The sequence below is a fragment of the Mus musculus genome, chromosome 7, assembly GCF_000001635.26.
Source record: "Mus musculus strain C57BL/6J chromosome 7, GRCm38.p6 C57BL/6J".
Classification (NCBI taxonomy): Eukaryota; Metazoa; Chordata; class Mammalia; order Rodentia; family Muridae; genus Mus; species Mus musculus.
The window spans coordinates 113,763,875-113,777,324 of record NC_000073.6 but is presented as its reverse complement, the minus strand read 5'-3'; the positions used below and the strand labels follow the sequence as shown (position 1 = coordinate 113,777,324).

At 47.2% G+C, this 13,450-nt stretch overlaps 1 protein-coding gene across 1 annotated transcript in view; it reads right to left on the bottom strand.

Moving 5' to 3' along the window:
• Nucleotides 1–11,327, bottom strand: part of Spon1 (spondin 1, (f-spondin) extracellular matrix protein) — a 277,378-nt gene extending 266,051 nt beyond the window's left edge. Inside the window, exon 1 of the mRNA NM_145584.2 lies at nt 10,759–11,327. Within this exon, the coding sequence (NP_663559.1) occupies nt 10,759–10,996 (238 nt within the window). The 5' untranslated portion in view covers nt 10,997–11,327. The remainder of the gene's footprint in view (nt 1–10,758) is intronic.
• Between the last annotated feature and the right edge of the window lie 2,123 nt (nt 11,328–13,450).

The window sequence follows — 13,450 nt, the reverse complement described above, 5'->3', positions numbered from 1 at the left end:
GGGAGAGGGAGAGGGAGAGGGAGAGGGAGAGGGAGAGGGAGAGGGAGAGGGAGAGGGAGAGGAGACATAGACACATAGACAAGACAGATTCTTTGAAGCGACTCTGGCCAGCTTGAATGTGGCAAGCATGGCTTGCCCTTCCCCCGCAACACCCCCCCCCCACGACCTTGCTAAAATGTTAGATTACATTTTTATTTGGCCACTTCCTTCTCCTGAGGCTGACAACCAAGGTCCAGCTCTCAAAGTATTGAAGTCCAGCAATAAAAAGCCCCCTTTGGCTCACCTAACTAACATGGCCAATTAAAATTAAACACCCTATCCTAACATCCTTGTATCTTTATAACGTGCCATTTTCCTATATGCCAAGTCTGTCTTCCCTCTATCTAGAGGCAGTCCTTTGTCCCACTTCTCTCTGGGACAACCCCCCCCCCCCTGCACTTGCCCCTTTGCTCCCGTCTCCTTTGCTCGCTCCCCCCTTCTCCCTCTTCCTCTATCTGCTCTCTTTGCCCTGAGTCCCTGCCCTCTGTCCCTCCATCTTGCCCCTTTGCTCCCCTCTCCTTTGCTCGCTTCCCCCTTCTCCCTCTTCCTCTATCTGTTCTCTTTGCCCTGAGTCCCTGCCCTCTGTCCTTCCATCTTGAGGATCTGAGCCCACACTTTTCCTTTCACTCCTCCGGAACATCCAGTGACCTGCTTTATCTGACCAGGCTGTGAGAGTTAATTCTGACAGAACCCAAAACCTGGGTAGAAAGTCTCTGGAAGGGACTATCTAGATCAGGGTGGGCAGTGAACGTGTCTGTGGGGATTGTCTTTAACCAATGTGTATGAAGACCCAGCTACAAAGTAGGCAACAGGGTTCCCTGGTTTGGGCCCTGGACTGTGTAAGACCAGAGAGACCTAGCCTTACATGAGCACTAACATGCATGCATGCACTCTCTTTCTGCTCTTGAATGTGTGTGACATGAATTGCTCCCTCAAGTTCCTGTTTTAACTTCCTACAATGATGGACTACAACCTAGACTTGTAAGCCAAAAAAATCTTGTCTCCCCTAAATTTCTTTTGGAGGAGCGAGCGGTTAGGGTATTTTATCATAGCAACAGAAATGCAATGAGAACATATGGTTACCTATGCTGTCATTAAATCATGAATCCTTCAGTGAATCAATCACTAATTAGGTCAGAGTCTTCAGGGTCCAATTACTTCCTCAAAGACCATTGGTTGTCAATCAGGCCTTAGGTACACAAAACCGCAAGGGGCATTTTAGAGTCACACCATAAGACCTAGGAAACTGTATTCATAAGTATACTGGGGTGAGTGACCGGGAGATGGCAATCAGTTGACAAATGTCATTGGGGTGACAACAGGATGTTTACTTCAAAGTGCTGAACCAGATGTAAGCTTTAGGCAAAGACCTTAAAGGGTGGCTATGATCTCAGTTCTAAGCTCTAGTCTGCTCAAGATTCCAACGAGCAGTTTAGATAAAGGCTCATTAGGCCTGTTTATAAGAACTGTGGCTAGTCTAAAACAACATTATGTAGGTAAACCTCCCTGTGACAGAATCATGAATGACTGACCAGAAATTATGCTAGAAGTTCAATGGGAAAGCACATCAAATATGTTCAGGGTGGGGCTGGGGTCGGGGTGGGGCACACAAGCCTATAATCTCAGTTCAGAGGCTGGGGGCTGAGGCAAGAGGTTCCTGAGTTAGAGGCTGGCTTAGGTTTATAGAGAAAAACAAGACCTTGTCACAATTCCCTCTCCAAGCTGACCAGTCACAGCACAGGCTAATCTACCAGTTTTCTCTTACAGTAACACAGCATCAGAGACAGTTAGCAGAGAAACAAGTCATTTTAGGTTACAGTTTTGGGGATATAGCACAGGGTCTCATGGCACCATGGTTTGGGGTCTGTTGTGGGAGTTCTCCATTATGGCAAGGGCATGTGGTAGGAAAATCTGCTCAGAACATGAGCTACGAATTAGGGAGAAGGTGAGAGACTGGAGGTATGACCGCATCTCCTCAGAGGTTACAGCACCTCCCTACAGCAGCATCCTGGAGACCAAAGCCCCTGTAGACCTTTTGGAAATATTATCCATAGATGCACAACCCATAGCAGTTAGGAAGCACAGCAACCTTCCAAGAAACTAGCAAGCATCAGAGTTGGCTGCAGGTTGAGCGTGATTCCAGAGCATGACGGGGCTGCCAAGAAAGCAAACACAGCCCTGGCAAGCTCACACACACACACACACACACACACACACACAGTGTCCAGGACAGGAAGAAAACCATTCTGTCCCTATCAGAGCACATCTGGAGTACAAAGCACAGGAAGAAGGAATGTCTCCCATAGGAATGACTGAAGAAATAGGACATGGCATTTTAGTCAGAAGAGAAGCCAGGGTAGAGCGCTATTTACCCATATGCACTGCAAGGGCTGACATATGGCCAAGGAAACACCTTATTTTGTGTGATTTCAAAGATCAAGGGACTGAGGATGTGTGGACGTCCAATGGGAGGCAGCTGAGAAGAACGGTGAGGTCAGCGTAGCTCTAACTTCTCCAGGCTGTGAGCGTTGCTGCCCAAAGGGGCTCTTGGTTGTCCTCTGCACCCCTTCCACGTCACCAAGGCAGAGGATCGTACCAGCCCTGAGTGTATGCCAGAGGTGTGCTCTTCAGTTTCATCTTACTATAACATAATTCCAGAAGCCACTGACGTATAAAGGAAACAGGGTATTCCTCAGGAACAGAATAGGACCATAGTGTGGGATACTGAGACTGAAGACAAGATAGGTGGTGTTGGGGAAGCATAGGAAATGGAAAATATAGAAAAGAAAAAATATATAGTCCTGAAAGCCAATCCTTTGCTGGGTTTGCCAATCCTTACAGATGGTTTCAGGAAAATTCACCTTAACAGTCTGTGTCTGGGCTTGAGTGTCTGCTCTGAGAGCGCAGGTGTGGGCTAGCAGCCCCTCCCTCTGCCTGTTACCCTCTGTCGCCTTGCTCCTCACTTCTGCAGCCTCTCTCAAAGAGTCGCCCTCTCCTTGCATGCATCTGCAGGTCACCCACCTCCAGCCTGTCCCAGGGCAACAGCTGTTCTTTCTCTCTGCTGCCACCCTCTGGACAGCCTTGACTTCTTCCAGTGCCATCCTCTGGTGCTCACCTTTCCGGTCGAGGAAGATATGATTTCCCTAGTCTAGCTGATCTAAGAAGGAGAGGGTGCAGATCTTACACCGGAACCTTTGGGTTTAAATGGCGCCCCCCCCCCAACAAATAATGATTTAATGCCTGCTGGCCATACATAATTCTGGGTACTGGAGATAAAATAAGAAAGACAAGGGCTTTGCTCTCATAAAGCGCATATTCTAGATAGAGGAGGCAGATGATAAACATGATTATTTCAGAGAGAGCTTCAGGGCGCGAAGAAAATAAATCGGGGGGGGGAACCCAATGGGAAACATAAAGTGGTGGTCAGAGAAGCCTCTTTATAGATGCGACTTAATACCCAAGACTTAGAGGGGATGAATCAGTCATATGGAAGTCTAGGAGCAAAACTATGTCCCTTGGTGTTTCTTCCCATTTGCTTTCAGAGAGTGATTAAGAAGCCCAGAGAGGCGAAGAGGAGAAGTGGGTGGGGCGGCGCAGAGCACCTGGCCATTATTTTCAACTGGATCCTGATTCTAGCTCCACCCACTTCCTCCTCCCCTCCCCCAACTCCACCGGATGCCTGGTTCCTGAAAGTCTCCTCTGATCTCTCTCACACAAGTTGTAAACCCTAGAACCTGCGTGCCGCCATCCTTTCTCTAAATTTCCATGGTAGTTTGAGCATGTCAGATACCTGGAGCTTGCTGGCAAAAGACTTGGGGCGGGGGGCCTGTAGGGGGGCGCTTCACTCCTTGCCTCGACCTGTCTGAGCCTCAGAAGACCTTTGGGAAGATGGGACATTTTATGCCAGCAAAGATTTACCAGCATCTTATGGAGTTTTTGTGAGAGTCTAATTCTAGATGTTCTGAGGTAGATGAATTAGAGAAAGAGATGAGGTGGGGACACACACACACACACACACACACAGACACACATACACACACGCGCGCATGACTCTAGGTAGGTAGACTCCACTCCACTAACTGCATGCTCCTGAGCATGCCACGTGGCCTCAGTTTCCCTCACAATCACATGGTAAGGACTTACTTGCCTGCCAGTATTTAAGGAGGAGAAACCAAGAGCTTTCTCTGCAATTGAAGAAGCGCAGATCACTTCCAGTGCTGGAGGGAGAACAGCACTGGACTTACCAAGAAATGCCAGCTTCCTTCTCTTCCCCGCTAATGGAAATATTTGGAGAGGCACATAAATCAGACCAGACTGGGGCTGCTCTCCGTGGTGTATGCAATGCACTGTTTCAAGGGATCGTGAAGGGATAATTTTGACTTAAGTGATTTAGACTTTCCATATGCCTCTCGAATCTCAGCCTTGGGTAGGATAGGTAGTCACTGCATTCAAATTATTTTGTTCATTTTTATTCTGAATGTCTACCCTGTGGCTTTTTCTTTTCTCATCCCACACGTGGCCATTGCTTTCTTGGTCTTTTTACTTCTTCCTTCCCTCTTTCCTTCCTTCCTTTTCTTTTTTCTGATTCCTCCTTTGTTGAGGGAAAAGTAAGATGGAATAGGCTGCCTATGCACACTTACATAAAGACAACATTTTCATATGCACAGACTCACACAAACCACGCACACATACTTACAAACACATGTCCTATACCTCTTTCTCTGTCTATGGATTCAGCCGGAACATCAGCTCAGAGCTGCACAGAGCCCATCTAGAAACCCTTCACTGAATTCTCATTCATGGAAGGAGTATGACTTTCATTAAAAGCCTGGGACAGGCTGAGAGGTGGCTTAGCTGTTAAGAGCTCTGGCTGCTCTTTCAAAGGATCTGGGTTTGGTTTCCAGCAACCACGTGTTAGCTCACAGTTGTCTCTAACTACAGTTCCTGAGGATCAAATGCCCTCTTCTGGCTATTGCAGGCACTGCATGCACATGGTACACATAACATATGCAGGCAAAACACTCAAACACAAAGATTTTTTTTAAGCAATTAAAAAAAGAAAACAGAGCACTTTTTAATTCAGTGGTTCTCAACCTTCCTAATACTGTGACTGTTTAATATAATTTCTCGTGTTATGGTGACCCCCCCAATCATAAAATTATCTTTGTTGCGACTTCATAACTGAAGTTTTGCTACTGTTACGAATTGAATGTAAATGTCTGTGTTTTCTGCTGGTCTTAGGTGACCCATGTGAAAGGGTCATTTGACACCAAAGGGGTTGCAACCCACAGATTGATAAACACTATTCTACTGATTGTTCCCCCGAATCTATTTTTCCTTAATCTTAAAAAAAAATAAAATAAACCCCTCTCCTCAACACGATATGCTACATGGAGCTTGGATGTGAGAGCAAGTTGGCTACAATGATCCTTGGAGAGAGAGGTCCAATAAAGCAACCTGAAGCTCAGTTGTGTTGGCTAGCATCCAATAGAAAGACACATATGTAAAATGGGTGAAATTAATGTTAGCAACATATGCTCTTTAACTTGACTGATATATATATATATATATATATATATGTATATATATATATATATATATTTCATTTTAATATAGGATCCACTTGAAAGTTGTTAATAAGAGCCATGCACGAATTCACATGACCCCTTCAATAACATTCCAGCATATCTTATCTCAGACTATCATACATACGGTATGTAATGGTCTTGCTGTGGTAGCAGCTACCTGTTGGTTAGCAGAGACCTAGAAGAGGGAAGAGCAATGAGGCAGAAGGAGCCTGGGTTCCTGCCTGACACTGTGAAGTCTCGGCTGGCTTTCCATTGATCTCAGCTGAAATCATTTGTTTGGGGGTCTCTTAGCTTGGTTATGTCTATTCTGTAAAGACTGTAAATGAGTGATGTGGTAGTAAACTTCCCGGGCACCTGTATCTCCTGCTAGCCTATGGTTCCGGTTAAAAGAGTCGGCTGGGATGGGCTTACCTGGGCTTGAGAAAGCGCTCAGGTTGTAAACTTTGAAAAACTTAAATTAGATATGCCTTGCTTTATATGTTTTGATGTTTCCTCACTGCCTGAAACACAAAGCCATAAGCAACCTTTATAATCTTTAAACATTGGACTTGAGGCAACTTTTGAATTCTGTTTTCCCTTCTGAGTTTTCCAGACAGGTTCTCACTATATATCTCGAAGTTGTCTTCAAACTTATGATCCTCCTCCCTCAGCTATTTTTTTTTTTTTTTTTTGATGCCTGGGATGTGAGCACGTGCACGGTATCCTTTGGTTTTTATTATCAGTTTGAAGTAAATGTTTATTAAAGGGGGACAATAATTTAGAGTTTAAAAATCACATAATAAAAGGAAGGAATAATACAAGAACAGGAGAGAGATGGGATCGCTCTTTAGAAAAGCAAACCACAACAAAAGAAATCATTTATTTAAGAGGGTCTTTCCCAGCTTAAGTTTCTCAGCTCCTACATACATTATGCTCAAATACAAGCATCTGCAAGCCTAGTTATAAAACAACTGCATGTAAATGAAACAACTTATCAGGTTAGGTTTTGTCCCCCACCTACTTTGCCTTCTCATGAAGAGAATCCATTCAAGACTGAGGAGGTCCTGCATGGCCTAAACTGAACCTCTGCTTATGGGGAAAGGCAATACTGAAGTCTATTTAAAAAGGAAGACAGAAGGAGGAAGTGCTGGAAGACTCCATTGCTTTATGACTCTGTGTCCCCTGGTGTGATTGCCAAAATTTGTTGACTCAGTTCCCCTTCAAGGAAGTCTCACTACTCAGAAGGCTGAGGCTAGCCCAGTAAACTGCTTCTACTCCCAAGTCAGTTAAGAGTTGGCATAGAGGACTAGTGAAGAGCTGGGTCCTGTCTCACACTTTGACTGTGAGGAGCCTTTCTGGTGCTCAGTTTCATCTATAAAACAGGAACAGAATAAACTGCAGGACTGTGAGGAACAAGGGAGCCGAGTGAGGAGAAGTTAGCACAACGTCTTCTCTGTTGTTAGAATCCTCTCATAACATGTATCTCTGTGTATTTATATATGTGCACACACAAACATACACGCTGTACCCACTGTGTGCTGACCTCTTTAATCCTTATTTCCGGTCCTCATGATGCTTTGGGGGTGCCCTCCCCCCAAATGCCCTCACTTTACAGACAGGGAAACTGGTTTAGAGACATGTCATGGATTGCCTGCAGTCACATAGTAACTATGAAGAAATCCCATCATGAACGTTTGCATCATGAAATCCTATGTATTTTCTAACAGGCTGAGGTCCCTACTCACACTGGCAGTGTGTGTCCCAAACTGGGACAAAGAAGAAACGGCAAAGCTGCCTTGGAGGTCCCCAACCCTCTGGGTGTAGAATAAATCCCCCAATTATGCCTGCAGTTGGGCTAGCTTTTGAAATCTCTTGAACATTCTTTTCCCATCAAGTTCCTTGAAATTTCCCCTTTAAAGAGCATCTAGAAAAAGACACTCTCGTCAGCCTGACTTTATTTTCCCAATAAACAGACCTTGCTCAGACAAAAGAGCCTCCTTGATTTTCAATCAATTCGTGAACATTTCAGCTGATTTCCTGCTATTTGGCTTGAAATTGTGATCTGGGAAAGGCTGGCTCTGTAAACTGTCGCCCTAGAAGAGAAGCCCCTGGAGTATCCTCAACTTGTTATTTTTAATCACTGTAATCGCCTTTCAAAGGAGGCTCTGGTCAGAAACAGAGCGGGCCTTTCAGAGCTTTCTAAAGCACAATTATAGCACTGGGGTGGGGGGCAGCTAGAGGAAGAGGGAGGGAGGGTAGGGAGCAGGGGTGGGAGAGAAAAGGAAGTCAGACCCGCACTAGCTAGTTGGAGAAGGCTGAATGACCGCCCCAAACTCACCCAGGCTGTGGGGAAGAAGCGCCATGATTCAATTTGTTAAAATAGGGACCTTTTTATTCAAGTCTAGAATAGCCAAAGGCAATGGGGTGGGGGGCAATGGGGCACAGATGCTATTGGATGACAGACTGAAATAAAGGGCACAGATAGGAGGGAGGAGAAGGAGTCATTGATTCCAAGGACAGTGATGGGTGATGGATGCTGAAATGGGGGGAGGGGATTAAAAAGCAAGAGGAACACCAGGGGATGTTAATGTCTAAAACCTGAGTCAAGGCACTTAGGAGAAGACACTAAATTTACTTTAATGTGATATTGTAAGGAACTATAATCTAATGGGAAATGTCACAAACTAAGCTAGTGCCTTTTCTTTATAACTCTGAAACTGCTGTGTTAATTACAGAACACCTACCCAGAAGATTTTAGCATGCCTCTCCCTAGGTCTTTATTTCAAGATATCCTGGCCATTGGAGGGAGTAAAGACGTTATCCCCACCTACAGCCTGAGCAGGTATCACCATATTTCAAAACTCAAGGGTATAGTCCAGGGCCCCGGTCTGGTCTCAGGTCATCTCTGCTAGGCCTTGGCTTTACCTAAAACTTCTGGAACTTCTCTGGACATGTGATTGTGGAATGTGCCTCCCTCCCAGCGCTGAAGTGTGTGCTCAGCCAAACAGGACTGGTATGAGAGGGGATTCCAGGATGTTCCTGCTTAGCCAAAATCAACACACACACACACACACACACACACAGAGAGAGAGAGAGAGAGAGAGAGAGAGAGAGAGAGAGAGAGAGAGAGAGAGAGAGAGAGAGCGCCCTCTTCTTGGGTTTAAATTAAGAATAGTCATAGACAAGTATGAAGAAATCACCATTCACTCATTCATTAAATAAATTCATGAGGAGCCAGAAAAGGGCAACCATTTGTTCTCTGGTAGTTGGACTGGAGGAATGTTGACAAACTTTTCAACCAGAAGAGAGCACACACTGAATGCAATGAGCGGAGACAAAAAACCCCCATTTTTAAGTCAATAAAGAAAAGTCACTCTACCTAAACTAATGAATATTTGGGAACCTGCTGTCTCTTTGACACACTCACCTTTGTATGAGAACACAGCTTTTTTTTTCCAGGCTAGGAAACAGGCTCAGGCAAATCAAATGGCTTGCACGAAGTCACACAGCTGCTAAACCCAGGCCCTCTCATTCCCAGTCATCCCTTTCCCTCTGCTTTCCCAGTTAACTCAGGACTGTGTGCAGGGGGCCCTGAGGCGTTCTTGCCTTTTGGTCTGACCTGCCCCAGGTTAGGCGAGTATCAGTTTGTCCTGCACTGCCAGGTCTGAGACTCCTTTCACCAAGCTGTGTGCTTCCTCCCTGGCTGGGAGCTTTTTTTTTTTTTTTAATCCAACATCTTTCTTCGGAAAGAAGGATCTTGTGGACTCCTTAAGGAACAAAGCCGATCCTGGTCAAGGGCTGAGGGGCTGAGGGAGTCGGTGCCTGGAGCCTGAGTGCATAGTTTGGAGTGGAGAATTACAACTCCACCAACCCGACCAGGAAAACAGAAGCCACTTTCTGGGAAGTGCAGTCGCTGGGTCTGGTACTGCCCCAAACTTTCTCCCAGTGCTCCCAACCATTTCCTCTCGCAACTCTCTGGGGGAACCAGGAAGGCAGCAGCTGGAAGCCCAGTTCTTCCGCCAAGTTCTCCAGTGATCTGCTCTTCCCCATCAGGCACCAAGCAGACTTAGGGCTCTGGAGGAGACCCTAGGTAAAATATAGTAATTTTCCCCAGGGTCCTGCCTGGGGACAGCCAGCTAATGCTTGTTTAAAAAAAAAAAAAAAAAAAGAAAGAAAGAAAGAAAGAAAGAAAAAGGAAAAGATATCTGGGGAGCCTATAGACCTACTAAGCAGGGAGTGTGAGGATGGAGGAGGAGGTGACTGGAGTCTTCAGGTGGGTGTGGGCCTAGCTGTTGGTCATGCCAGAAATCGCCCACCTGCTTGTACTGCCTTTCCCTGTGCTCTGAGCCCTACTCTCTACTGAGCTGCGTAAAGCTGGGCATCCCCAGGGCGCACAGCGTCTAGGCCGCCAGAATCAGAATCGCGTTCTGGGAATCCTGGGTCTGTTTTCTATCGTCACATTCCACCTTCCATTGAGAGACTACCCGTGTTGGGTTGTTTGTTTGTTTGTTTGTTTGTTTGTTTTTGAGGACCCTATTGCCATTGAAACCTGTCCTGGAAATCCAAGGGTCTCTGTCTTCTCCTGGGACATAAGAGAGTAATTCGGGGATCTTTCTGTGGACCCTTCAGGTTCCTCCTTCCCCTAACCTGAGACTGGTTAGGGACCCATCCAGGAAGTGAGAGTCCTGCTTGATCTAGAAGCTGGTATCTCTCCTTCGAGGATGAAAACCATGGGAAGAGATGCCCTACCTGGGACCCACCTGAGAGTACCCTCTTCCCCAGAGAGCGATAAGGAGAAATGTGTGTGTGTACTTCACTCTCGCCAACAGCTGGAGCGAAGTCGGGCTCCCTCCCAGCCAGGCTGGTGTGATGTGTGGCTCGGCTGTATTCCCCGGCTCGGGAACCCTGCGTTGGAGACCGGGGCTGTCTCTCCTGCCTGTAGCCTCCCCGACGGCCCCCTCCTCCCCCGACACTGTCTTGTTGGGTATAGTATAGAGCTGGCAGCTAAGGGGCTCAGGGCAGCCAGGTCACGGCCCCGGGCTGGGATGCGCAGACGTGGTACACTCGGGGACTGCGCTCCCGGCTCCAGCCTTGCTCGGGTCAGTGCCCTAGGGGTTCCTAGATCTCCGGTCCCCAACGCCATTCCACTCACCTCGGTAGCTGCTTCCTGGCTTATAGAAGTCAGGGTCGCCTTCCACGCGGAGGCTGAACTCCGTGTATCCCTCACGCCGTGTGCCCTGGGCGCGCAAGATGCGGCTGCAGTAGCCCTCCGACTTGGTCACTTTGTCCAGGGTCTCATCTGAGAAAGCTAGCGCTGCGGCCAGGGGCAGCGCGAGGGCCAGCAGCGCCGGACCCCGGCTAAGCCTCAGGGACACGGGAGACAGCCTCATCCTCGAGGGCCCCCCAACTTTATGCGGATGTTGCAGACCCTGTCAGGACACTCCTGCTCCAAGTGACGGGAGCTGCAGAGGCGAAACCTGGAGGAGCCCGGGTGGCGCTGGCGGTGGGGAGACCGTGCCCGCCTCGCTTTGGCGGCTGCGGAGCTGCGCTGCTCTGAGCGGAGCCGAGCAGCGGAGCTGAGGGGCGGGCGGTGGCGAAGGAGCGCGAAGAGGGAGGGCTGATTTGCGCCCGGATCCCCCAGCGCAGTGCTGTTTTGTTTCTGAGCTGGCGATTAGCGGGCGCTCTGGTGTTTGTTTTGTGAAGCTGGATTCCCAGGGTCTGGTGGGAGAGAGCCGGGATACGCAGACACGTGCTGGCTCAATCTACCCTGCCACCAACGAGGCTGCTTCCTCGGTATCCAGTTCCAGCTTGGGTCCTGTGGACCACAGTGCTCTGAGGAGGGAAAGCCTGCCAACTTAACTTTTGTTGCAAACCTACTCAGTGCCAGGCTGCGCTGCTGCAAGGTTTCCCCGCGGCGGCATCAGTCTACCACGTGCACTAGCGCCACACACCGTAATCATTTATTTATAGACAAGCAGATCCCCGCAGGCCACCTTTGCTGTGCTGGCCCGCTGCCTCTTACCAGGCCACCATATAACATATCACGCTAGAGGACCAGCAAGGAGCCCGAGACTTAGGCCCTGAGAGCAGCTGGCACAATGCCTTGGCCATAATTTTGAAGATTTTTTAAAATGTTTTTCTTTTAAAACAAGAGGAAAAGTTACTATTGAAGAAAATATTTTTTGCTACATATTAGTTTATTCAGCAGTGTATCTAAGCAATCATAAACTGTGAGGTTTTAAGAAGGAGGGGGCTTACAAAAATAAGTGTCTATTGCTTAGGAGCCTGGCCATTTTGAAATGTTCAAAGAAGGGCCTGTGTTTTCTTGGCTTAGATATTTAGTTCAGGCTCTTAGCCTCCAGGGACAGGTTTTTGGGAGAGGCCATAAGCCGGAATCTCTCTCAATGTCTCTCTGCCTCAGCCTTGTCATTTATCCATTGTGAGGTTAGGTCAGACATCCTTTCCAAGCGTGTTCCCTGCCCAGGAAGCATGGGGCAGGAGCGGGCGGCAGCTATTGAACCAGAGCTGTGTATGCCGAAATTTGGCAAAATCTCTCATGTGGAATACTTTGCCTCAGGAGACACCCTACTTGAAGATACCTGAATGCCATTGCTGCACACAAGCCTCCCCTGCCCCCAATGCCCTGAAAGGCTGCATTATTCTCCTTTATTCTTCCCAGGGCCTTGAATACTTCTCAAGTGCCTGCATCTAACAAGCAGTTTCGTCCACTTTCCAGACTCGCCTTTCCTCTTCCTCTTAGATTACAAACAGCCCAATAGAGCCATCAATACTGGAAATTCCATTCCTCACCCCATCCACTAACCACTGATCCCTCAGTCCTATGGTGTGACTTGTACTACCACCGTCAACTGGATGCTATCTTTCAGAAGTCACTGAGGAATAAGCCTTGTGGAAGGCCTTGTGTACTTCTCAGCCTTAGGAGAAAGCATGAGAACTGGACCTCAGCCTCTGATCCAACAGACCAGCTCTCTCCTATGTGCATCTTCAGATCTGGACTGTAGAGTGAGCCAGCTGACTCAGGGTTCTAGACTGACTCCATGTTTGGGTTCCCATTCCCCCCAGCAAGCTTTGTTGCATGTACCTGAATCTAGGCTCTATGCCTAGCACTAGAAGACAGGAAAAAAATTCATCCATCCATTCAACAATCCACCCATCCATCATTCATTGAATGCATCCATCTATCCAACCACCATGTCTTTCTTTCCAAATACCTTGGGTAGAGATTTGCTCCTCCACATACACCCATTCATCCATCATCCATCAACCAACCAACCATCCATCCATCCATCATCCATTCATCCATCTATCATCTATCCATCCATCATCCATCCATTCATCATCTATCCATCATCCATCCATCCATCCATCCATCATCAATCTAACCATCTATCCATCCATCCATCATCCATCCATCCAATCATCTATCCATTTATCATCAATCTAACCATCTATCCATCCATCCATCCATCCATCCAATCATCTATCCATCCATCATCAATCTAACCATCTATCCATCCATCCATCATCCATTCATCCATCCATCCATCATCAATCTAACCATCTATCCATCCATCCATCATCCATCCATCCAATCATCTATCCATCCATCATCAATCTAACCATCTATCCATCCATCCATCCATCCATCATGCATCCATCCAATCATCTATCCATCCATCATCAATCTAACCATCTATCCATCCATCCACCCATCTCTAGTGTTGTAAAGGCTCTCTAAAGGCAGACATGATAGTTGCATTTGTCGAACTTATAGTCTCATGGCAAAAGCAAATATTAATTGCATAATACTATGAAAATTGAGT